The sequence below is a fragment of the Octopus sinensis genome, linkage group LG4, assembly GCF_006345805.1.
Source record: "Octopus sinensis linkage group LG4, ASM634580v1, whole genome shotgun sequence".
In the NCBI taxonomy this organism is placed as follows: domain Eukaryota; kingdom Metazoa; phylum Mollusca; class Cephalopoda; order Octopoda; family Octopodidae; genus Octopus; species Octopus sinensis.
The window spans coordinates 21,426,384-21,451,920 of NC_043000.1; the positions used below are offsets into that span (position 1 = coordinate 21,426,384).

Below are 25,537 nucleotides of genomic sequence, written 5' to 3' on the forward strand. Positions count from 1 at the left end.
TGTGTTCAAATGCTGCTGGGGTCAGCTTTGCCTTCCATCCTTTGAGGGTCAATAAAATAAGAACCAGTAACAGCAACAGACTTACCCCCTCCCCCAAAATTGCTGGACTTGTGCTAAAATTTGAAAAGCATCCAGCACCTGCTACACACTTGGAGTGGTTGGTGTTTAAGAAGCACATCCAGCTGTAGAAACCATTCCAAATCAGACTGTAGTCTGGTGCAGCCTTTCAGTGTTCCAGCCCAGTCAAACCGTCCAACCCATGACAGCATGGACAACAGATGCTAAATGACGATGATGATGATGATGATGATTCTTTCTAGCACTTTATGTTGAGAGTTCAGCTCCTACTGAAGTTAACCCTGTTTGTCATCCTTCAGAGTCAGAAACATAAAGTACCAGTCAAATACTATGGTCGATTTAATCAACTTACCCATTCTCCCAAAAGCTTGTATTTATGTCTATGTTAGTAGTAATTATTTTAATCCAATTCAGTGTTTCTCAACCCTTATTTTTTTTTTCACCTATGAGCCCTTTTGATTACTGTTCTGTTCTTATTTCTTTATTGCCCACAAGGGGCTACACACAGAGAGGTCAAACAAGGACAGACAAAGGATTAATCGATTATATCAACCCCAGTGTGTAACTGGTACTTAATTTATTGACCCTGAAAGGATGAAAGGCAAAGTCGACCTCGGCGGAATTTGAACTCAGAACGTAACGGCAGACAAAATACCTATTTCTTTACTACCCACAAGGGGCTAAACACAGAGAGCACAAACAAGGACAGACAAATGGATTAAGTCGATTATATCGACCCCCAGTGCGTAATTGGTACTTAATTTATTGACCCCAAAAGGATGAAAGGCAAAGTCGACCTCGGCGGAATTTGAACTCAGTACGTAGTGGCAGACAAAATACTACTAAGCATTTCGCCGGGTGTGCTAACCTTTCTGCCAGCTCGCCGCCTTTTTCCTGTCCTATTCTGATGGACCTCTCATAGCTATTGAATGTTTAAAAACTGGTTTAATAGGTACATCTTTCAAAATTCCTATTTTGTTTTTCACACATTAACTTGTGTAGAATGAACTATGTAAAACATTAGAGAAAGAAATCAAGCCGTTTCTTGCAATAAATACATTTAAAGCAAAATTTTTTCATGGAACCTTAATATACTATTGTAGGTCCCCAATTTACTTATTTTGCTTACATGGACCCCCAAAACTCTTATATGGACTCTCATGGGTCATACGGACCCTAACTGAGAACCACTGATCTAAATAGTCAATGTAGACCTTCCCAGACTATTGAAGTCAGTATTGTTGACATCCAATTTGAACTCCTGTTGCTAGCTGTCGGTAGAAGAAACTATATTTATGTAGGAGTTCCAGACTATTTTCAGCGCTGAGAAGAAAAGATGAAGTAAGCAGAGGGCAGTGTGTTGTTGGGTGATGAGTGACATGTTCTCAGAAAGAGGAATTTTGCTATACAATGAATACATGAAAATTATATATTTATCTTTAAAATCTTAAAGTTATGTACATACACATATACATACACACATACATACATACATAGACACACGCATACATATATACACATACATACATATATACATACACACACACATACATACATACACACAAACATACATACATACATATACATACATACATACATACATACATACATACGTACATACATGTACACATGTGTGTATATATATTTATGTATGTATGCATGTATGTATGTATGTATGTATGTATGTAAGTATGTATGTATGAATGAATGCATGTATGTAGTATCTTTATGTATGTATACATATATGCATATCTCTCTCTCTCTTTCTATATATATACATATATATATATACAGAGAGAGAGAGAGAAAGAGAGAAAAAAAGAGAGACTGACAGAAAGAGACAGACAGACAGACATAGATATATTTCTATATAAGATAGATAAATATTGATATGCATATATGTGTTTGGTTGTATGTTTGTATGGTTTGTATGTACATACATACATACCTATATATATATATATATATTTACATACATACATATATATATATATATATAATATATATATATATATATTACATACATACATACATATATATATATATATATATATATTATATATATATATATATACATACATATACATACATACATATATATACATATATATATATATTTATATATTTATATATTTAATTATTTATATATTTATAATATACATATACATACATATACATACATGTTATTGAAAGTGAAGTTCAATGGGGAGGTCAATAAATCTCTTTCTTATTAATGACCAGCCTTGCTATCATGTGTTAACATGTCAAACCTTTACACTGAATACTTTTATTCTTTTATAAGTCCATTGATTTATTTGCAAGCAAACAGATCAATATCATGAGATGGTTTTGCTATCGTCATTATGGTTATTTTGTCATTTCTTTATTATTTATATGATTGTGGTGGTGATGGTGGTGGTGATGGTGGTGGTGGTGGTGGTGGTGGTGGTGGCAGTTGCAGTTGCAGCAATGACAACATTGATGATGATGATCATAATGGTGATGGTGATGATGGTGGTGATGGTGATGGTGGTGTTGGTGGTGTTGGTGGTGGTGGTGGCGGTGGTGGTGGTGGTAATGGTGGTGGTGGTGGCGGTGGCGGTGGCGGTGGTGGTGGTGGTGATGGTGGTAGACGTGGTTGTGGTGGTGGTGTTGGTGGTGGTGGTGGTTGCAGTGGTGGTGGTGATGGAAACGATGATGATGACGATGATGATACTGACAACGATGAGGAGGAGGAGGAGGAGGAGGGGAAGGTGGAGGAGGAGGGGAAGGTGGAGGAGGAGGGGAAGGTGGAGTAGGAGAGGAAGGTGGAGGAGGAGGGGAGGTGGAGGAGGAGGGAAGGTGGAGGAGGAGGGGAAGGTGGAGGGGGAGGGGAAGGTGGAGGAGGAGGGGAAGGTGGAGGAGGAGGGGAAGGTGGAGGAGGAGGGGAAGGTGGAGGAGGAGGGGAAGGTGGAGGAGGACGATGATGATGACAATGATGATGATGACGACGACAAAGCAAATTAATTCCTGGGGCTCATCACTAGTTTCTTTGAATACTAGTTTCCATTATTTTTCTTAAAGTCAGTTTATGCTATTATGTCAGTTTATGTCAAAGGTCATTCACCTCATGTGAGAAATTGAACAAACTAAACATTACCATTCGTTAATTTTAAATCTTTCTTTGTAGGTATATGACGACGAATGTGGAATTGTATTTCTTCAAGGTGGAATTCATGTCATACGAGTTATAGCTCAATGTAAAGGTTTTCAGAACAGTGATGTGCTAAACTCACAGTAAGTGATAACAAATAAACAAATATTGTTGCTGTTAATATTGTTATTGTTGTTTAGGGTGGTGAGCTGGCATGATCATTAGAGTGCCAGACAAAATGCTTAGCAGTATTTTGCCCATCACTGCATTCTGAGTTCAAATTCCACCATGGTCAAATTTGCCTTTTATCCTTTCTGGGTCAATAAATTAAGTACCAGTGAAACACTGGAGTCGATAATATCGACTAGTCCCCTTCCCCAAAATTTCAGGCCTTGTGCCTATAATAGAAAGGTTATTATTATTATTATTATTGCTGGTAAGGGCGGTGAGCTGGCAGAATCGTTAGCACGCCAGGCGAAATGCTTAGCGGTATTTCGTTTGCCGCTACATTCTGAGTTCAAATTCCACCACTGTTGACTTTGCCTTTCATTCTTTTGGGGGTCAATGAATTAAGTACATGCTATGCACTGAGGTCGATGTAACTGACTAGCTCCTCCCCTAAAATTTTCAAGAGCTTGTGCCTAGAATAGAAATAACCATTATTGTTGTTGTTGCTGTTGTTGAATGGTCATGTTTTACAGTTATTCTCTTGGTTGCACATCACTGAACAGTTTCCAGACGATTAATATCCTGGACAAGATAGGAGTTCCAGACTGATGATGCAAATTCCAGGTGAGGCCTCACCATAGCTATATAAAGCCTCAGATAGATAGCCGGAGAGTGGCTCACAAAGGACTTGGTAAGTGATGCCAAGACACCCTCAGCCTTCTTGGCAACTTTAGCAATGTGTTTTGTCCAATGCAAATCTCTGTCGACAATAATGCCCAGGTCACGTTCACAAGAAGGGAGGTCCTGTGTTCCAGAACTGCTAGGGAGGTCCTGTCTTCCAGAACTGCCTCCTGATATATATAAATGGTTTGTTTGTTCAATTTATCATTAACAAGTATCATAGTATTTTGAAAGTCTATCACATTACCTGACACAGAAGAAAGATAAATTTTTAAGCATTTCAAAACTGCTTACATATTTTTGAGAAACAGCCATTTGCAGTACTCACATGCAAAACATGATGGCTGCCTCATCAGTGGCAGGAAGAGGTACTTGTCACAGTAATGATAGCTTTAACAAACACACCCTAAAATTCATCGTCATCATCATCATCGTTTAACGTTTGCTTTCCATGCTAGCATGGGTTGGACGATTTGACTAAGGACTGACGAACCAGATGGCTGCACCAGGCTTCAATCTTGATTTGGCAGAGTTTCTACAGCTGGATGCCCTTCCTAATGCCAACCACTCCGAGAGTGTAGTGGGTGCTTTTACGTGCCACTGGCACAGGGCCAGTCAGGCGGTACTGGCAATGACCTCGCTCGAATCTTTTACACATGCCACCGGCACAGGTGCCAGTAAGGCAATGCTGGTAACGATCACGCTCAAATGGAGCCTTTTACATGCCACTGGCACGTAGGCCAGTTAGCCGCTCTGGCAATGATCATGCTCAGGTGGTGCTCTTATCACCCTACTAGCACGGGGCTCGTGTGCCAGTAAGGCGCTAAAATTATTAACCAAATATAGAGACAGTGCTTGAAACTTAGATGGCTACACTTGTATAATAAAATAAACAAAGAGAACAATATTAAATATTTATTTAAATGGAAAAAAAAGAAATCAGTCAAAAAACAGCAATAATGACAAGAATATCACCAATCCATCTTATTCATAGAAGGAATTGACTTAAGCCAACTCAATGAGGAATGGATGAAGTATGTTACAAAAGATAGTACCTCCTTGTTCAACAAATTTATCTAGGAAAGTGTAAGGAGGAAAGTGTAAGACGGTGAGCTGCCAGAAACGTTAGCACGCTGGGTGAAATGCTTAGCAGTATTTCATCTGCTGCTACATTCTGAGTTCAAGTTCTGCTGAGATCGACTTTGCCTTTCATCCTTTCAGGGTGGATAAATTAAGTACCAGTTGCACACTGGAGTCGATGTAATCGACTTAATCCCTTTGTCTGTCCTTGTTTGTCCCCTCTGTATGTAGCTCTTTGTGGGGAGTAAAGAAATAAGTGTAAGGAGGAAGGTGGATATATTCAACAGAATAGGAGAGGGTTTCTATATGTCCTCAAAAGAAGAGTTGCAAGAAGCCCTGTTAAATGTGTGATAGGATATATGCTCCACTGACCAGGGAAGGACATCTGGAAGCATACACCTAGTTTTTAAAATTATGGATAAGAAAATGATACAGATAGAACTGGTGTACTCCTATCTTTCCCTGTAGTATTGTGTCACATTATGTGCCTACTGGGTCTATAGTACTTCAGTGGGACTGAACCTGAAACTACATAACTGGAACACAAACTTCTTAACCACACAGCCATGCCTGCACCCTGCTATATAGATTGAATTTTAATTTCCTGAACTTCATGTCATATAAGAACAATTATAACAAGGTGGTAGCAGAGAGCAGCGGACTCGCGGTCATAGGATCGTGGTTTCGATTCCCAGACCAGGCGTTGTGAGTGTTTATTGAGCGAAAACACCTAAAAGCTCCACGAGGCTCCGGCAGGGGATGGTGGTGATCCCTGCTGTACTCTTTCACCACAACTTTCTCTCACTCTTACTTCCTGTTTCTGTTGTACCTGTATTTCAAGGAGCCGGCCTTGTCACTCTCTGTGTCACGCTGAATATCCCTGAGAACTATGTTAAGGGTGCACGTGTCTGTGGAGTGCTCAGCCACTTACACGTTAATTTCACGAGCAGGCTGTTCCGTTGATTCGTATCAACCGGAACTCTCATCGTCGTAACCGACGGAATGCTTCCAGGTCCATAACAAGGTGGTACCACCCCCACCAAGGCCAGGGTCCCATATCTAAAACCAGTGAAAGAATAAAATAATTATAGTTATTCAATGTTAGTAAAATGAATTTAAATGATCGTAAAAGTTGCTGGTTCAATCCATAACATAACTTTATGATATCAGACTTTGTGTCTAGTTGTTAGAAACTTTCTATAAATAGACAGGTTTGATAACAGTTGTTGATGATGATGATGATGATGATGATGATGGTGGTGGTGGTGGTGGTGGTGGTGGTGGTGGTGGTGGTGGTGGTGGTGGTGGTGATGATGGTAATGATGATGATGATGATACTGTTGTTTTTGCTGCTAGTGTTGATTTCGTTTTGTTTTTATTGCTGTTGTTGCTGTTGTTGCTGCTGCAATGCTGCTGCTGTGATGCTGCTGTCATTGTTGTTGTTGTGTTGGTATGGCTTGTTGTTGTCAGACAAGATGAGAGGGAGGAGATGGAGGAAAAGTCAGAGGAGGATGGAAAGGAGGAGAAGGAGGAGGAGGAGGAGGAAGAAAAGTGAGCAGAGGATGGAAAGGAGGAGGAGGAGGAGGAGGAGGAGGAGGAGGAAGAAAAGTGAGCGGAGGATGGAAAGGAAGAGAAGGAGGAAGAGGAGGGGAAGAAGCGGCAGATTGGGAATGAGGTAAAAGGGAGAGGAAGAAGAGGCAGTTGGAGGTACAGGGGGAAAGATAGGAGGAGCAGGAGGAGGAAGAGCTTCATGCTGTCACTCACTGAACCAATGAACAATCAAAGATGTTCAAACTATGAACATCATATATTTCTTCCAGACTGATACAATATGCTGAGGAACACTTTCTCCAACATGCCGGGTATAATTTAAGGCAGATTTGACTGCTACTACTAGCAAGACACAGACGCGGTTGTGTGGTAAGAAGTTTGCTTCCCAACCATATGGTTCTAGGTTCATTCCCACTGTGAGGTACGTTAAGCAAGTGTCTTATACTATAGCCTCAGGCTGAATAAAGATTTGTGGTAGGTGGAAACTGAAAGAAACCCATCATGTGTGTATGTGGTGTGTGTGTGTGTGTGTGTGTGTGTGTGTGTGCATGTGTGTGTGCATGTGTGTGTCTGTGTACATGTGTGTTTGTGCATGTGTGTGTGTGTGTGTGTGTGTCTTTGTGTCTGTATTTGTTCCCCACCACTATCTGATAACCGGTGTTGGTGTGTCTACATCCCCATAACCTAGCAGTTCAGGAAAAAAAAACGATAGGATATGTACCAGGCTTTAAAAAAAAAATAAGTGCTCGAACTGATTCATTTGATTTAAAATTCTTCATGGCAGTGCCCCAGCTTGGCCACAGTCTAATGACTAAAAGAAGTAAAAGATAAACAAGAAGACAAGTAACATCAAAAAGATTTTTGATAACAATAATAATAATCATCATCATCATCATCCTCATCATTTAGCATCCGTGTTCCATGCTAGCATGGGTGGGACGGTACCACAAGAGCTAGCCAGGCAAAAGCCTGCACCAGATGTCTGTGACTGTTTTGGCAAGATTTTTACAGCTGGATGTCCTTCCTAACACCAACCACTCAGCAGAGTGGACTGAGTGCTTTTTACATAGCACAAGCACAGCTAAGGTCAATTTTGACAAGGTTTTTACAGCTGGATGCCCTTCCTAACACCAACCACTCAGCAGAGTGGACTGAGTGCTTTATACATAGCACAAGCACAGCTAAGGTCAGTTTTGACAAGGTTTTTACAGCTGGATGCCCTTCCTAACGCCAACCACTCAGCGGAATGGACTGAGTGCTTTTTAAGTAGCACAAGCACAGGTGAGGTCAGTTTTGACAAGGTTTTTACAGCTGGATGCCCTTCCTAAGGCCAACCACTCAGCAGAATGGACTGAGTGCTTTTTACGTAGCACAAGCACAGGTGAGGTCAGTTTTGACAAGGTTTTTACAGCTGGATGCCCTTCCTAAGGCCAACCACTCAGCGGAATGGACTGAGTGCTTTTTACATAGCACAAGCACAGGTGAGGTCAGTTTTGACAAGGTTTTTACAGCTGGATGCCCTTCCTAAGGCCAACCACTCAGCGGAATGGACTGAGTGCTTTTTACGTAGCACAAGCACAGGTGAGGTCAGTTTTGACAAGGTTTTTACAGCTGGATGCCCTTCCTAAGGCCAACCACTCAGCGGAATAGACTGAGTGCTTTTTACGTAGCACAAGCACAGGTGAGGTCAGTTTTGACAAGGTTTTTACTGCTGGATGCCCTTCCTAACACCAACCACTCTGCAGAGTGCACTCTGTTCTATTCCCTATGCCTTGTGATTTTTGGTTTCTAATTTGTCCAGAGTCAAGTTGTACAAAGTCCCTTTCTATTGGATTTCTTTTTCTGTTTAATTTTTTGCAGACGGTTTTATTCTTCCCCAACAGTGAGCCCTGATGTAAGACCAACTGCTTCCAGGGCAAGATCAGTGGATTATGTCACAGAAGATGGACCAAAAGTAAGTGCATTTAACATGTGTTTTTGTTCAATATGAAGCTTACGCAATTTTTTAGTTTGAGTATAAAAACAGATATGTAGGGAGATTCATTATGCCAATAATAAACACATGCACTGGTTTATTTCACTTCTTTATTATTCATCAATTGGTCAACTATTTAACAAACTTACAAGCTGTTTGATTAATCATTCAATTAATCAATCAATCAGTTGTGTTTGCCAAAGTTCTTTCGTCATTATCTATGGTCTCTTCATTGACATACCCCGTCTATTCCAGGTTAGCTTCAGGTTTGTCTGATACAAACACAACTGATTGATTGAGCAAATAAATGATTAATCAAATAATCGATTAATTAGTTGAGTAAAGAGTTAACCAAATGATGAATAATAAAGAAATGAAATTGAACCAGTGCGTGTGTTTATTATTGGCATAATGGCCCTCCTAAGATACAGCAGAATCTATTCCAACACACAGGTTTCCATCAAGAATCTCGCAAACCAAATACAAAAATGAAACATGTGTCTACTTAGTATATTTGCTCTTTATTCTTTTACTTGTTTCAGTCATTTGATTGCAGCCATGCTGGAGCACCGCCTTTTTAGTTGAGCAAATCGACCCCAGGACTTATTCTTTGGAAGCTTAGTACTTATTCTATTGGTCTCTTTTGCCGAACCACTAAGTTACGGAGACATAAACACACCACCATCGGTTGTCAAGCGATGTTGGGGGGACAAACACAGACACACTAACATATACACACACATACATATATACGATGGGCTTCTTTCAGTTTCTGTCTACCAAATCCACTCACAAGGCTTTGGTCGGCCCAAGGCTATAGTAGAAGACACTTGCCTAAGGTGCCATGCAGTGGGACTGAAGCCAGAACCATGTGGTTGGTAAGCAAGCTACTTACCACACAGCCACTGCTACACCTTTGGAGATTCTATGATATGATTGTTTAATTTGAGAATGACATTGTAGGGTTGGTGTGAGATGTTGGACCTGGTTGAATGCCCTTCCTAATGCCAACAACTTTACAGAGTGTACTGGGTGCTTTTTATGTGCCACTAGCACAGGAGCCAGTCAAAGGGTACTGGCATTGGCCACGTTCACATGGTGCTTTTTATGTACCACTGGCACAAGAGCCTGTTGGGGCTTTTACAACTGGATGCCCTTCTTAGCAGCAACCACTCAGCAGAGTGGACAGAGCGCTTTTTACATGGCACAAGCACAGGCGAGGTCAGTTTGGCAAGGTTTTTAGCATTGACCCTGTTTGGATGGTGCTTTTTACATGCCACCAGTAAGGCAGCTCTGGCAGTGACCCATGCATGAATGAATGGTGCTTATCACGTGCCACCAGCACTGGTAATGGCCATCGTATAACAGGCTTTCACACAGTTTCCATCTTCTAAATTCACTCACAAGGTACTGGTTGACCTGGGGCTATAGCAGAAGATACTTGCCCAAGGTACCACACAGTGAAACTAATTCCAAAACCATGCAACAGCAAAGCAAGTTTCTTAACCAAACAGCCACATCTTTACCAATATCTGAACTCTCTCATAATATAAGGAATACATCAAGATGAATCTAGCTAAAATATGCTCAGAGACTTGCAAGTATCTTGCTTAAGTGCCATAAATTGTAAGCTCTGCATATCAGATGCAAGTAGGTTTCAGGGGTCCTTGAGAGAGAATGCACACCATTTTGAAGTCTTCCTGTCAACGGCTTTATAGCACACCAATGCCCTCTACTGGAATGAGTCCCTGCCTAGTGCATCAACTGGCTGGTATTTGATCTTAAGTCCTTCATCTCAGGATCATCAGCACCATTGAAATTGTAGAGCCATGCTGATCTGACATGCCATATTTACCCTATTTTAACATGTATAAGGAACCCCCTAATTTTGGGGGCTTAAAATTTAGAGAAATGGTTTTGTAAGGGATTATAATACTATCCATGTATAAGAAACTTCCATATTTTTTAACCTAATTTTTGACAAGAAAAGGTTCCTTATACACGTTAAAATACGGTACATCTTACCTCTATCACCAGCTTTCATCAACCCTTTTCAGCAATATATTTGTGAAGTAGCAAGGCTTAGTTCACGATGTTATGTTTTATATCAACAGGAGATTTTATGGAAATGGTGGTCATGTGAGCCTTGTATACGTTTGGAACCCTTGGGATCAGGAAAAATTCTTCTGACCTGGAATAGACTAACTAGCCAACTGGCTGAACTGGTCAGTGGATATAAAGTGAGTAAATTTTTTAGCAGTTTTTTTTTTTGTCGATCAATTATTTAAATTCAGTAGTAAGTAAAACATTATATATCTAACCAGGGCCAGATTAAGACCCATCAAGGCCCTAAGCACTTAAAAGATTTTGGTGCCTCCATAAACGATTATGTTATTCAAAATGTAAACAATAACAAACCATAAAATAAATTTTTATTTTTCAAAACGAAACAAAACAGTAAGAGGGAAAATAATGCTTATTTTTGTAGACTTCCACTTTTTTTATATTTGAAAAGTTTCCTCCTACTTTTCTGAATTGCAAGGTCTTTGATCAGATCCTCAAAATTAATCTTAGTTAACACATCTACACTTAGCAGAGATAAAAGCATCCCAAATATTATTTTAGCAAATTTAAAGTGATTTCTTTTGTGCTGTAAAACATTTACCATTTCTGTGGTGCTCCCTCCTTCCCTTCATGCTCCAAGCACATGCTTATTTTGCTTACTGGTTAATTCAGCACTGTATCTAATATAAACTCATATAGATATATGTGTGCGTGCATGTGTGTGTGTGTGTGTGTATGTGTGTGTGTGTGTGTGTGTGTGTGTGTGTGTGTGTGTGTGTGTGTGTGTGTGTGTGTGTGTGTGTGTGTGTGTAAAATTGTTATCATCATCTTAACCCAGTGTTTAAACCAGCCATATCCGGCCAAAATAGTTAATCTGTTTTATGTTCAAACTGACCAGATCCAGGCCCTCACACCTACCCTACAATGTTATTCTACATTAAGTAATTACACCATCAAGATCTTGAAGATATGAGATAATGCATGATTAATTCAAATCAATGGGAATCAATAGGCATTATGTTTGTTAGAATAATATGAACGCTAAAGGGTTAATCATCATTTCATGTCTGCATTCCATGCTGGTATTGGTTGGACATTTTGTCAGCAGCAGCGGCGGCATTGTTGTTGTTGTTGATACTGGAGCAATGAGGTCATTGGATACTATCTGTAACATGATTCTCAGTCTGACAAATGCTAGCCTACATGAATATTGGCTACCAATATTTAAAAGTATTTTTTGCATCCCTTGCCTTCATTTTTTTAATGAGAAGACAAAATATAGAGTTCACATCCACATAATGTTGTTTGCATTACCATGGTGATGGACAAGTTTAAATTTAAAAAACCACTTTAATATTAATAAATATAGCAACCTGTCTGGCCTTTGTTTTAAACTTTGCTCTACCACCACCACCACCATTACCATTATCCTTTATGAGAAAGATTGATCTGTAAAAATATAATATATTCCAGTGGCATAACATGGGGGTATGTTAGAGATGTAGACTGCACCAAGGAGCTACTTTATGTATAGGGGTGGACAAAAATATGCATACAGTTGCTTAGCTCAAACATTCACTCAAAGTCCCCAGAAATAAAAAAAAGAGGGTTTCCTATGAACTAGGCATCTCCTGCAGATCCCTTGGTCAAACTAGGAATTGCTTAGATTTAAAAAAGAAATAGAGAAATGAAAAGAACATTCCGCTCATATTAAGTAACTATTTACCTACTTTTCGCTATCCCTGTACATGATTTTTTAAGGTATGTTACATTTAATCATTTAGCATTTAAACTGACCAAACCCAGCCAAAATACTCTATCTGTTTTATGCTCAAACTGGCCAGATCCAACATCTCACACCAACCCTACAATGTCATTCTCAAATTAAACAATCATATCATAGAATCTCCAAAGGTGTAAGAGTGGCTGTGTGGTATGTAGCTTGCTTACCAACCACATTGTTCTAGGTTCAGTCCCACTGCATGGCACCCTGGACAAGTGTCTTCTACTATAGCCTCGGACCGACCAAAGCCTTGTGAGTGGATTTGATAGACGGAAACTGAAAGAAGCCCATCATGTGTGTGTGTGTGTGGTGTGTGTGTGTGTCTGTCTGTGTTTGTCCCCCCAACATCGCTTGACAACCAATGCTGGTGTGTTTGTGTCCCCGTAACTTAGCAGTTCAGCAAAAGAGACCAATAGAATAAGTACCAAGCTTACAAAGAATAAGTCCTGGAGTTGATTTGCTCGACTAAAGGCAGTGCTCCAGCATGGCCACAGTTAAATGACTGAAACATGTAGAAGAGCTACAAAAAAATGCATGATTAATTCAAAGCAATGAATAAATAAATATTACTTTTGGCAGAATAACCTGAAAGCTAAAGGGTTAAAGAAGAGAATGGCTAATTTGGCTACAACATAAGGTGGCCAAAACCCACACTACAGTACTGATATATTCATGACCTCAAAATCATAAAGTAAAGCATTAAAAGTTTTAAAAATTTAGGATTGGAGCATTCCAATAAAAACAACACATCAACATAAAACATAGAGAATTGTACAGGTTTGTAAGAGGAAACGAAATAAATGAAGTGTAATGGAAGCTAACTGTTCAACAGGTTTAAACATGTTATATAGTGTAATAAGCCAGGACACGATGGCTGGATAATGAAAGAATATCAGGAATGTTACATGCTAAATATAAGTTCTCAGTCAAGTCTGTTGGCGTCAGATCACTAGGAGGTGTAATAATATCGATGAATCAATGAATATGCATCTATTAGGGCCTTGAAATGTTAAATTAGTGTGTTGTATATATTTGCATGTGGAGGCGCAATGGCCCAGTGGTTAGGGCAGCAGACTCGTGGTCGTAGGATTGCGGTTTTGATTCCCAGACCGGGCATTGTGAGTGTTTATTGAGCAAAAACACCTAAAGCTCCACAAGGCTCTGGCAGGGGGTGGTGGTGAACCCTGCTGTACTCTTTCATCACAACTTTCTCTCACTCTTTCTTCTTATTTCTGTTGTACCTGTATTTCATAGGGACAGCCTTGTCACACTCTGTGTCATGCTGAATCTCCCCGAGAACTATGTTAAGGGTACACGTGTCTGTGGAGTGCTCGGCCACCTGCATGTTAATAAATGAGTTGTGAAGTCACTGGTGCCAAGCTATATCGGCCTTTGCCTTTCCTTTGTATAATATCGGTGGTGAGGAGAGGGGAGGCTGGTATGTGTGGGTGACTGCTGGTCTTCCATAAACAACCTTGCCCAAACTTGTACCTCAGAGGGTAACTTTCTAGGTGCCATCCTATGGTCATTCATGACTGAAGGGGTCACAATATATTTGCATGAAATATACATGTGTGTGTGTGTGTGTGTGTGTGTGTGTGTGTGTGTCTTCATCATCATCATCGTCATCATCATTTAACGTTTGCTGACCATGCAGGCATGTGTTGGACAGGTTGACCAGAGCTGGTAAGCTGGAGAGCTGCACCAGACTCCAGTCTGATTTAGCATGGTTTCTGCAACTGGATTCCCTTCCTAACACCAACCAATTCACAGAGTTTGCTGGGTGCTTTTACATGGCACCAAACAGGGACTTTTAAGTAGCACCACATGGGCACTTCTACATGGCATTGCACAGGTGGTTTTATGTGGCACCATCACAAGTGCTTTACACCATCAGAGTGACAGGTCTTAACACTTCTGCTGGGGAGTACAGGTCTTCACGAGTACAGCAAAGTACCAAGCATCTCAATCCTTTATCATCTTACCTGAAAGGTTCAGCATTCTTCGGTCATTCTTCAGTTCTTTATCCCATGTCTTCCTAGGTCTCCCACTTCTACATACTCCATCACACACACATACTGGTTCTATTTTACAAACACAAGCACTCATACATTGTCGGCAGAACTTGGTCCTTCACAAAGCATCGTCAATTGACACCTTCATAAGTTCAGCCCTGGGAACAGATGCTGTTGAGCAGCTCCTCATGAACTGATCAATAACCAGGCTCAACAACGATTGAACATTTGCAAACAATTTCTGACAAATATTCAAGACGCTCATTTTTGGTGTTGAATTGTAACTGAGGATGAAAAAGGAATCTATTTTCATCATCTTCATAAAAGAAATCAGTGACTATATTCCAATCAGGATTCAAAACATGTTGTCAAACAAGGGCAGTTTGAATAGAAAGTCATGTCATATGTTTGGTGGAATCTCAAGGACTCATTGCATTTTGAGTTTGTCCCAGATAGTCATGCTGTGAACACTAACCTTTATGCTCAACAAGCGCAGTGAGTATATGATGCTTAGAAAGCCTGCAGCCCAGCATTGGTCAATCAAAGATACACACTCCTACAGCATGAAAATGCCTCAGCATATACTGCCAATGTGACCAAGCCAAAATTTGAGGAACTTGAGGGGCTGGAAGTGCTGCCACACCCCGCCTACAGTGCAGACCTTGTCAGTCAGATTGCCACTTTTCTGTGCCATGGCTCATTTCCTGCCTGGACAGAGGTTTAATAATGTGATGTGGTTGGAAACAGGTGCTGGGAGTCTTTTGCCTCAAAACCAGCCAAATGGTATAAGCATGGAATTGAGCTTCTGGCACAACGATGGCAACAAACAACAGAATACATCTTTATATATAAAAGAAAGGTTGTGCGTCTGTCTACTCCGATTTAGATTCCTAACTACTCCCACATTTTGCGGTGCAGTTTAACCAAAACTTATAGTCGTGATTCATATCAAGCTCTTCTGGGTATTAGCATGCGTCTACGATGAGTCTACGATTTTAAAAATAATTTACCATCATTTTTTTCCATTTTAATGCATATTTTTTTTTAATATAAGGGAATTAACTCTCTAAAAATGTCTACGATGAGTCAACGATTTAAAAAAAAATTTACCATAATTTTTTCCATTTTTAATGCATTTTTTGCTATTTTTTGGCTATAACTCTCTAAAAATGCTTTATAGTTATTTCCCTTACAAACCCGAGCAACACCGGGCGATACTGCTAGTTTGGGATATATCTTGATGAATAAGCACGTTTCACATGTAATTAGTTTCAATTATTATTTAAAGCTTGAAATATGAAAAAAAAATTTTTGACTCAATCTGGTATAAGTACATGTTTATATTTTATGTGTGCATATTTTTGTTTGTTTATTTATATTTATGTTTATTTATGTTTATTTATATTTGTGTTTATTTATATTTATGTTTATTTATATTTATGTTTATTTATATTTATGTTTATTTATATTTATATTTATTTATATTTATATTTATTTATATTTATTTATATCTATGTTTATTTATATTTATGTTTATTTATATTTATATTTATTTATATTTATTTATATTTATATTTATATTTATTTACATTTATGTTTATTTATATTTACGTTTATTTATATTTATTTATATTTATATTTATTTATATTTCAGTTTATTTATATCTATTTATATTTATGTTTATTTATATTTATCTATATTTATGTTTATTTATATTTATATTTATATTTATTTATATCTATGTTTATTTATATTTATGTGTGCATGCACGCATACACATGCACACACACACATACACATGCATCTGCACATTAACACACATACACACACGCGTGTGCAACATTCACACAGGCAAAGAAGTTACATACATAAAATGAAAATTGTGGTAATTTTGCATAATTATTTACCCTAAGTTACATCCATATTAGAAGTATTATTTCTTGCTTGTTGTAATGTTCTTATTTTTTTTGTTTATATTTCAGTTGTTTCTCAACAATGTGAACTATAGTAACCTGATTTTGCCAAACTTTAACTCTTTACAAGTCAAGGGTTTGGCTGCTGGGCAAAAATACTCCATCCACTTGAAGGTTATTGCAAGATCTGTTGATCTGAAACCAATCGAATCAAATACTATAGTAGGTTTTAATTCTGAACTTCCTTAATTTTCTTAATGCTATTTCTTACATCCTTCCTTTTCCTCCTCCTCCTCCTCCTCCTCCTCCTCCTCCTCATCATCATCATCATCATCATCATCATCATCATCATCATCACCATCATCATCATCATCATTATCATCATTGCCATTATATCACCCTCTCCGTCACCCTCACCGTAACTCCTGTCCACATCTTCCTATCATAATCTCTACATATTCCCACAGGACAATGAAGACACATCAAATATAGAAGTTGAAATATTTCTGACAAAACTTGGTCATTTTTTGTAAATAAGAACTATGACCATTCTTATTACTTTCATCATCCTTATCCTTATTGTTGTTTGTATTTATATACATATGTATGTATGTCACATGTATGTATGTATGCATGAATGCATGTGTGTATGTATGTATGTATGTATGTATGTATGTATGTATGTATGTATGTGTGTGTATGTATGTCACATGTATATATTGAAAATATATCACATATATATATATATTGAAAATATTAGAAGCACTCTTGCTAATGGGTTAATTATCACTGCTACTTTAGCTTCAAGTAAGCAATATCACACCCTCTTCTCTTCTCTCTTCATCTGGTAGACTCAGCAAGTGTAAAGCAAATGAATGGCAGTAAATCAAATGCAATATGACATGTATATCAAGATTATAAATCTATATATGTCTGGCAAACCTTTTCAGATGCAGAACACTGTCCCCCTCCCAACCACCTGTCTCCTCTTTCCACCCCTTAGAGCATGATCACATTGAAAGATAGGTCTGGTGTGATTGTTGAGATGCTGGAGCAATGGCATGTGAATGTGTGTTGCATTCCAGAAGTAAGGTGGAGGGGAGCTTCTGGCAAATTCCTCACAGGGTATAAAATCTTCTGGGTAGGCAATAGTGATGGGATTGGTGGGGTGGTCATACTTATTGCTGAGAAATAGGTTGAAAAGGCAATCAAGGCAGTCAGAGTGTCTGATTATATACTTAAACTTAGACTAGTGTTGCAAAGTGGAATAGCAACTATTATTCCTGCCTATGCTCCTCAACCAGGGCTGCCAGACAAACAGAAAGATTGATTATATGATACCCTTTTGAAGACTGCCCCATCAACAAATGGCAGCGACCTTCTCTTCATAGCTGGTGACTTCAATGGGTATGCTGGTCAGCATCTGGGTGGCTTCCGTGGGGTGCATGAAGGCTATGGAGTTAGTTACTGTAATGAAGAGGGAACTAGACTGCTGGATTTCAGTGAAGTAAAAGTGAAGTAAAATATGTCATATGTGTGGTTTGAACTTGTGACCATTTAATTCAAAATTGAATTTGCTGTTCTGTATTTAAGAGATGAAGAATTATTACTCTTTTACTCTTTTACTTGTTTCAGTCATTTGACTGCGGCCATGCTGGAGCACCACCTTTAATCGAGCCCAGTACTTATTCTATCGGTCTCTTTTGCCGAACCGCTAAGTAACGGGGACATAAACACACCAGCATCGGTTGTCAAGCAATACTAGGGGGACAAACACAGACACACAAATACACACACACATATATATATATACATATATATGACGGGCTTCTTTCAGTTTCCGTCTACCAAATCCACTCACAAAGCTTTGGTCGGCCCGAGGCTATAGTAGAAGACACTTGCCCAAGGTGCCACGCAGTGGGACTGAACCTGGAACCATGTGGTTGGTAAACAAGCTACTTACCACACAGCCACTCCTGTGCCTATTATGTACATTATTTACATTTGACGGATATTTGTCCTCATCTTATTTGTTGTTAACACAACGTTTCGGCTGATATACCCTCCAGTCTTCATCAGGTGTCTTGGAGAAATTTCGAACCTGGGTTCTCATTCGTAAGGTATTTTTCGATGTTGTCATTATTATTATTATTATCATTATTATTATTCAGGTCACTGCCTGGAATCGAACTCAGAATCTTGGGGCTAATAGCCCATGCTCTAAACCACTATGCCATATGCCCGTGGGCATATTATTAATATTATTAATATTATTATTATTATTATTATTATTATAATAATAATAATATAATAATAATAATGACATCGAAAAATACCTCAGGAATGAGAACCCAGGTTCGAAATTTCCCCAAGAGACCTGATGAAGGTTGGAGGGTATATTGGCCGAAACGTGTTAGCAACAAAGAAGATGAGGACAAATATCTGTCAAATGTAAATAATGTAAATAATGTTGAATTTAACTGTACTTTAATCTGATTTTGTCTTTTTTCCAGGTATACAACTGCCCTTGTTGTACATCTAAAAATGGACCATTAATTTCTCTGGAAGTTGGTAGCAATGATAACTGCTTAGCTATTCGATGGGCTCCAATCAAAGACCCTGAAATTGCATACTATCAAGTTTATCAGAATAATGTGAAATGTATATCAAAGGTAAAATTTATTGATATATTCTTTCATTCTTTTACTTGTTTCAGTCACTTGACTGCAGCCATGCTGGAGCACCGCCTTTACTCAAACAAACTAACCCCAGAACTTAGTCTTTGTAAGCCTAGTACTTATTCTATTGGTCCCTTTTCCCAAATTGCTAAGTTATGGGGATGTAAACATAACAGCATTGGTTGTCAAGTGATGGTGGCGGGGACAAACACAAATACACAAATGCATACATGTATATATATATATATATATATATATATATATAATAGTAGGGAATATAATTTCAAAACTTACAGGGACAAATTTTTGTATTTAATTAAAAAAAAATTTAATTAAATACAAAAAAAATAAGTAGGTATAAACACATGAACAAAATAAACAAAAACAAATTACACAAACGTGTATAAACAGGAGATACAAATATTACAGGCACCCTCCCCCCCACACACACTAACTAAACATAGACACACATAGGGGTATACGCATGCGCAAATAAAGACACATACAATAGGGATACAAAATACAAAATGGCTGACCGTTAGTAAGGAGAGACACACAAATAAGAAAGAAGAAAGCAAAGGACCACTGATGAGGTCACAGAAGTGTGACGAAAGAACTTTGGCCGAAATAAGATTAAGATTAATGTAAAAAATAAATAAAACTGAAGCAAATTAACACCAAATATATAGTGTGTGTTTTTATAGGCTAAACTGGCAACATGACCATTCCTAAATACAACAAAATCTGTTTCAACACACGATTTCACATCAAGAATCTTGCAAAACAAATATATATATATATATATATCATCATCATTTAATGTCTGCTTTCCATGCTGGCATGGGTTGGACTATTTGACTGAGGACTGGCAAGCCAGATGGCTGCACTGGGCTACACACACACACACACATACATACATACATACACACACACACACACAGAAAAAGAAAGAGAGAGAGATGATAAAAATGTTGCATGGAAAGATGATGAACGAATATATTGAAAACAGGAAGAAACACACAAATGATGTGGAAACAATCACCCCTCATCAGTTATCAACCAAAAGTCATCACAATTTCAACACTTTTATGTGTGTGTGTGCGTATGTGTGTTTGTGTGTCTAAGATGAAAATTATGATGATAGGTTTTTTTTGTGAAAAATTATAATTTTATTTGGCAATTTGAAATCCTGACAGAAAATTTTCCCTCGGTGTGCCTTCAGCATAAAGAACACATAGTTAAATGCAAAATAAAATAATGTGCTGAGCCAAAAAAATTTTAATCATTTGAAAACACAGCTATAACAAGAAAAAACTCCCATTGTCCTGATAAATGCCTTCGTTTTTATAAAAGGTATCTCGTTGCTACGTATCTCATTAACATCTTACATTTGTAGATACCACATTTGAATAATGGCAAACCAATGAATGTAGTTCTGAAGCAAAGTGAACCAAATGTCCTTGCAAGTATTTATGTTGAAGCAATTCCTAGAAGTAAGTATAATATATTATTTTAAGATATAATAAAAGGGAAAATAATCGTTGTTTTTTCTGACCCCTGTAAATCATGATGCCAATCATATTTTCTTGCAGGACTCGTCAGCAATTCAGCCAGAACATGCATGAGCATGCACTCAGTGTGCTTCAGTGGCAGTTGTTATTGTTGTTGCTCATGATAATGAGGGTGGTGGTGGTGGTCGTCGTCGTCGTCGTCATTGTCATCATTGTTGTATTTGTAATAGTATTGATGATGATAATAATGAAGCTAGTGATGACGATGATGGTGATGATGATGATGTGATGATTTTAATTATAATGATGAGGATGATGATGATAGTGGTTTTGGTGGTGGTCTTGGTGGTCTTGGTGGTGGTGGTGGTTGTGGTGATGATGATGATCATGATAATCATAATGATTATGATCATGATCACGATCATGATTATGATGGCTGTTGGTGATGGTGATAACGCCGGGCAAAATGCTTAGCAGTATTTCGTCTGCCGCTACGTTCTGAGTTCAACTTTGCCTTTCATCCTTTTGGAGTCGATTAAATAAGTACCAGTTGCGCACTGGGGTCGATATAATCAACTTAATCCGTTTGTCTGTCCTTGTTTGTCCCCTCTATGTATAGCCCCTTGTGGGCAGTAAAGAATAAAGAAATTGAAAGAAACCAGTTGTAGGTGCATGTGCATGCATGCATGTGTCGTGTGTGTGTGTGTGTGTGTGTGTGTGTGTGTGTGTTTGTGTGTGTATGACAGTGCCCCAGCATGGCTACAGTCATTAGACTGAAACAAGTAAAAAAACAAACAATATATCTCTTGAAGAATGAGAAGATATGAAAGCAGTAAGTTGGTACATTCTGAAGTATATTTATCTTGTGACTTGTCATTGTCAGCTACATCAAGAATGCCTTTTGTTTTTGTTATACGGAATGAATCAATGACATCTCTTGTAGAAAAGGAGTAAATTTATATGTTATGACTTGTATTTCGCTCGATCTATACAGCTGATTTTCATTGAACATATCAATGTTGCCATTTCATTTCCAGTAAAGCAGTGCGAAGACACAGGTAAGTGATTGTCACCGTAGAGTAAAATCACTAAAAAGCTCATAGCTTAGATATTTTCTCTCATTTTATTTTACCTGTATTTTTATGAGTTGGAAGTATTTTTGGTTTCTACTAATAACTTATTTTCCTACTAACTGCAAGGTCTACAAAGAATTAAACAAGATGGATAAGATCAATCTTGTCTACTAATGTAATATCTAATGTTCTGGTATGATATATATATTATCCCTTGCTTGCCAGAGATTAGATCTAATCAATATTAACATTTATAATTAATATTAACCTTTTTCTCACTGCATGCTCAATTCTAATTATAACTAATTGATATTTCAGAGTTACCACCCTTAGCTGCTTTGATTAGATTTAAGCCTTAAGCTAATGCTTTATTTATTATTTTTTTTTTCAGAAAGAGACGTAAATAATTAAAAACGTTTGCGTATTACAGTAAATATGTTCATACTGGTTTAATTAATTTAATTATCAAATTTAAATAATTTGGTATGGTATAAAGTATCCAATATGTATAATTGTGTTTGTAACGATGTATGGCATGAGTAAAGTATGACTGCATACTTCTAACACTGTTTAGAATAATACTTATAATAATAGATACAGGTGTGGCTGTCTGGTAAGAAGCTTGCTTAACAACCACATGGTTCTGGGTTCAGTCCCACTGAGTGGCACCTTCGGCAAGTGTCTTCTACTATAGGCTCAGGCTGAGCAAAGCCTTGTGAGTAGATTTGGTAGGCGGAAACTGAAAGAAGCCCGTTGTATATGCATGTGTGTATGTATTTGTGTGTCTGTGTTTGTTCCTCCACCATTTCTTGATAACCGATGCTGGTGTGTTTACATCCCCGTAGCTTAGCAGCTCAGCAAAAAGAGACCGAAAGAATAGTACTAGGCTTACAAAGAACAAGTCCTGGGATCAATTGGTTCAACTAAAGGCAGTGCTCCAGCATGGCCACAGTCAAATGACTGAAACAAGTAAAAGAATAAAAGAATAAAAGAAAGACTCAGGTATGGTTGCGTAGGTAAGAAGTTTTTTTCTAACCACATGGCTTCAGGTTCAGTCCAACCATGTGGCACTTTGGGTAAGTGACCCGTACTATAAAAAAAGGGAAACGGGTACGGTGAACTTGCTGTGAGGAATGGAATATCCAACGTTTTGGATGTAATCCTTCGTTAAAGGGTGGAGAAAAAGAGAACCTGAAGAAAGACAGAGTTTGCATCCTCTCAGCTTGAAAAACTGACTGCAACTGGTAATGGACTCTGGATAGCATGGGCTGCTAAAGTGAAACAGAAGCTATAGGAGAGGGCATGGAGAAAGGAGGAGGAAAAGGGTGATGGAGAGAGTAGAGGTAAGGAAGTATGGTAATGTTGCAAAGAGAGGGTGGAAGGAAGATTTAAAAGGGTAGAAAAGAATTAAGAGGAGGTGAAAGGTTGAAAGGAAAAACATTCATTCATACCTGTCAGGGACACAGTGCCAAGATCAAAGATGAGACATTGCTCCTTTCGTTTCCTAGAGAAGGGGGCTCCATGGTGAAAGGCCATGCCACACACTGATAAATCTGCAATAGAATGATTTGCAGTGTCGAAATGGGTGGCAACAGGTTGGCCTGGCATATGAAGCATTATGGTTCTGATGTGTTTGTGAAAGTGATCCTTATGGTTGTACGATAGCCTTGCACCAGCAAAAGCCTTGTGAGTGAATTTGATAGATGTAAACTGAAAGAAGGCTTTTATATATATGTAAGTATGCGTATATGCATATGTTCAGTGTGTGTGTGTGTGTGTCCCCTCACATCATCATCATCATCATACAGGCGCATACATAGGCGCAGATGTGGCTGTGTGGTAAGTAGCTTGCTTACTAACCACATGGTTCCGGGTTCAGTTCCACTGCATGGCACCTTGGGCAAGTGTCTTCTACTATAGCCTCGGGCTGACCAAAGCCTTGTGAGTGGATTTGGTAGACGGAAACTGGAAGAAGCCCGTCGTATATATGTATATATATGTGTGTGTGTGTGTGTGTGTGTGTGTGTGTGTGTGTGTGTGTGTGTGTGTTGTGTGTCTGTGTTTGGCCCCCAACATTGCTTGACAACTTATGTTGGTGTGTTTATGTCCCCGTAACTTAGCAGTTCGGCAAAAGAGACAGATAGAATAAGTACTAGGCTTACAAAGAATAAGTCCTGGGGTCGATTTGCTCAACTAAAGGCGGTGCTCCTGCATGGCCGCAGTCAAATGACTGAAACAAGTAAAAGAGTAAAAGAGTAATACAAGCAATGTTATTCATTTCCAGTATTCCATAAACGAAACATGTTGAGCCATGAGGAAATATCACTTTGCTTGGAAAGAGGTGAGAGTTGGTGACAGGAAAGGCATCTGGCCATAGGAGATCTGCCTCAGCAAATACTGTCTGACCTATACAAACATGAAACAGCAGACATTAAATGATGATGATGATGATTCTGAAATTAAAATACATTTTTCTTCCTTAAAATGATTTGCTTGAACCAATCAGATAACTTTTAGCAACCTACTATAGTCATACTGAAATACAAACCCATAATTTATACTCATGTGCATTGGCAATATATTCACTATAATGGACAGAAAGGAAAGACAACAAACCAATACAAAGGATGTAAAAAAAATAACTTTATTCTCTCTTTAAATATCCAATAGATCTTTGATTAAAAATTCAGTTGTCTGTCTTTTACGTGTGTATACAGCAGTAAGAAATGATAGATTATGTTACATCAGTTTACGATAAATACATCAGTAAATGCTTTTACTTGCCAGGAGATAATACTGTGGAACATTTATGAAAACATGTTTAGTTGTCTTACATTTTACAATGAATCTTACTTTATTTGATGCTACTGAGTTCAGATATGCCCTTGCAAATTTTCTCACTTTGTTAGGTTTTTTTTTTTTTTTTTTTTGTTAAACAGGATTTTGTTAAACAGGAATTACCATTAAATGCAATACTGATATAAGAAACTAACACAAACCAATTACCACTTTTTTTTTTTTTTGCTTAGTAAACACATTACACAAAATGTTTAATCTTAGGACAGATATTTCTATCAAACTCGGATTTCAGCTACACAAGAATTGGCTCCCATGCCAGTGGCATGTAAAAAGCACCCACTACACCCTCAGAGTGGTTGGCATTAGCAAGGGCATTCAGCAGTAGAAACCTTGCCAGATCAGATTGGAGCCTGGTGCAGCTTCCTGACTTCCCAGTCCTCAGTCAAACTGTCCAACCCATGCCAGCATGGAAACTGGACGTTAAACGATGATAATGATGATGATGATGAAGGAGTGAAATTTCTCTTTGCTGTTTTGCATGAATAAGTTGCATTGTGTCAAATTCTTTGCAGACACTGGTATCAGTCAGCCTTCATGTTTGTGTTCCACCAGACTGGATACCTAGTCTTCATGGTCTTGATATCTTGGAGGAATCTTTCTCCTTTTGCTTATCACTTATTGCCTTATGATTTTTAAGAAAGCAGTCCAGATGACTGTGCAGGAAATGCACTTTTGCACTTATACTGCAGTCCTGTGCTCAAAATCTGGTTAACAGGGTCTCTCTCTTTACTCTTTTACTTCTTTCAGTCATTTGACTGTGGCCATGCTGGAGCACCGCCTTTAGTCGAGCAAATCAACCCCAGGACTTATTTTTTGTAAGCCTAATACTTATGCTATCGGTCTCTTATGCTGAACTGCTAGGTTGCCGGGACATAAACACACCAGCATCGGTTGTCAAGCGATGTTGGGGGGGACAAACACAGACATACAAACATACACGTGCACAAACACACACACAAACACACACATATTTA

General features: G+C 38.4%; 1 protein-coding gene across 4 annotated transcripts in view; it reads left to right on the forward strand.

Moving 5' to 3' along the window:
- LOC115211041 overlaps nucleotides 1-25,537 on the forward strand; it is a 184,528-nt gene that overhangs the window by 73,360 nt on the left and 85,631 nt on the right. For 3 of the 4 annotated variants that reach the window (XM_029779905.2, XM_036501886.1, XM_036501885.1), the window contains exons 23-29: nucleotides 3,248-3,354; nucleotides 8,552-8,645; nucleotides 10,781-10,906; nucleotides 16,512-16,664; nucleotides 18,956-19,114; nucleotides 20,517-20,613; nucleotides 21,669-21,689. In XM_029779905.2, the coding sequence (XP_029635765.1) occupies nucleotides 3,248-3,354; nucleotides 8,552-8,645; nucleotides 10,781-10,906; nucleotides 16,512-16,664; nucleotides 18,956-19,114; nucleotides 20,517-20,613; nucleotides 21,669-21,689 (757 nt within the window). The remainder of the gene's footprint in view (nucleotides 1-3,247; nucleotides 3,355-8,551; nucleotides 8,646-10,780; nucleotides 10,907-16,511; nucleotides 16,665-18,955; nucleotides 19,115-20,516; nucleotides 20,614-21,668; nucleotides 21,690-25,537) is intronic. The other variant, XM_029779906.2, reaches the window with a different exon arrangement.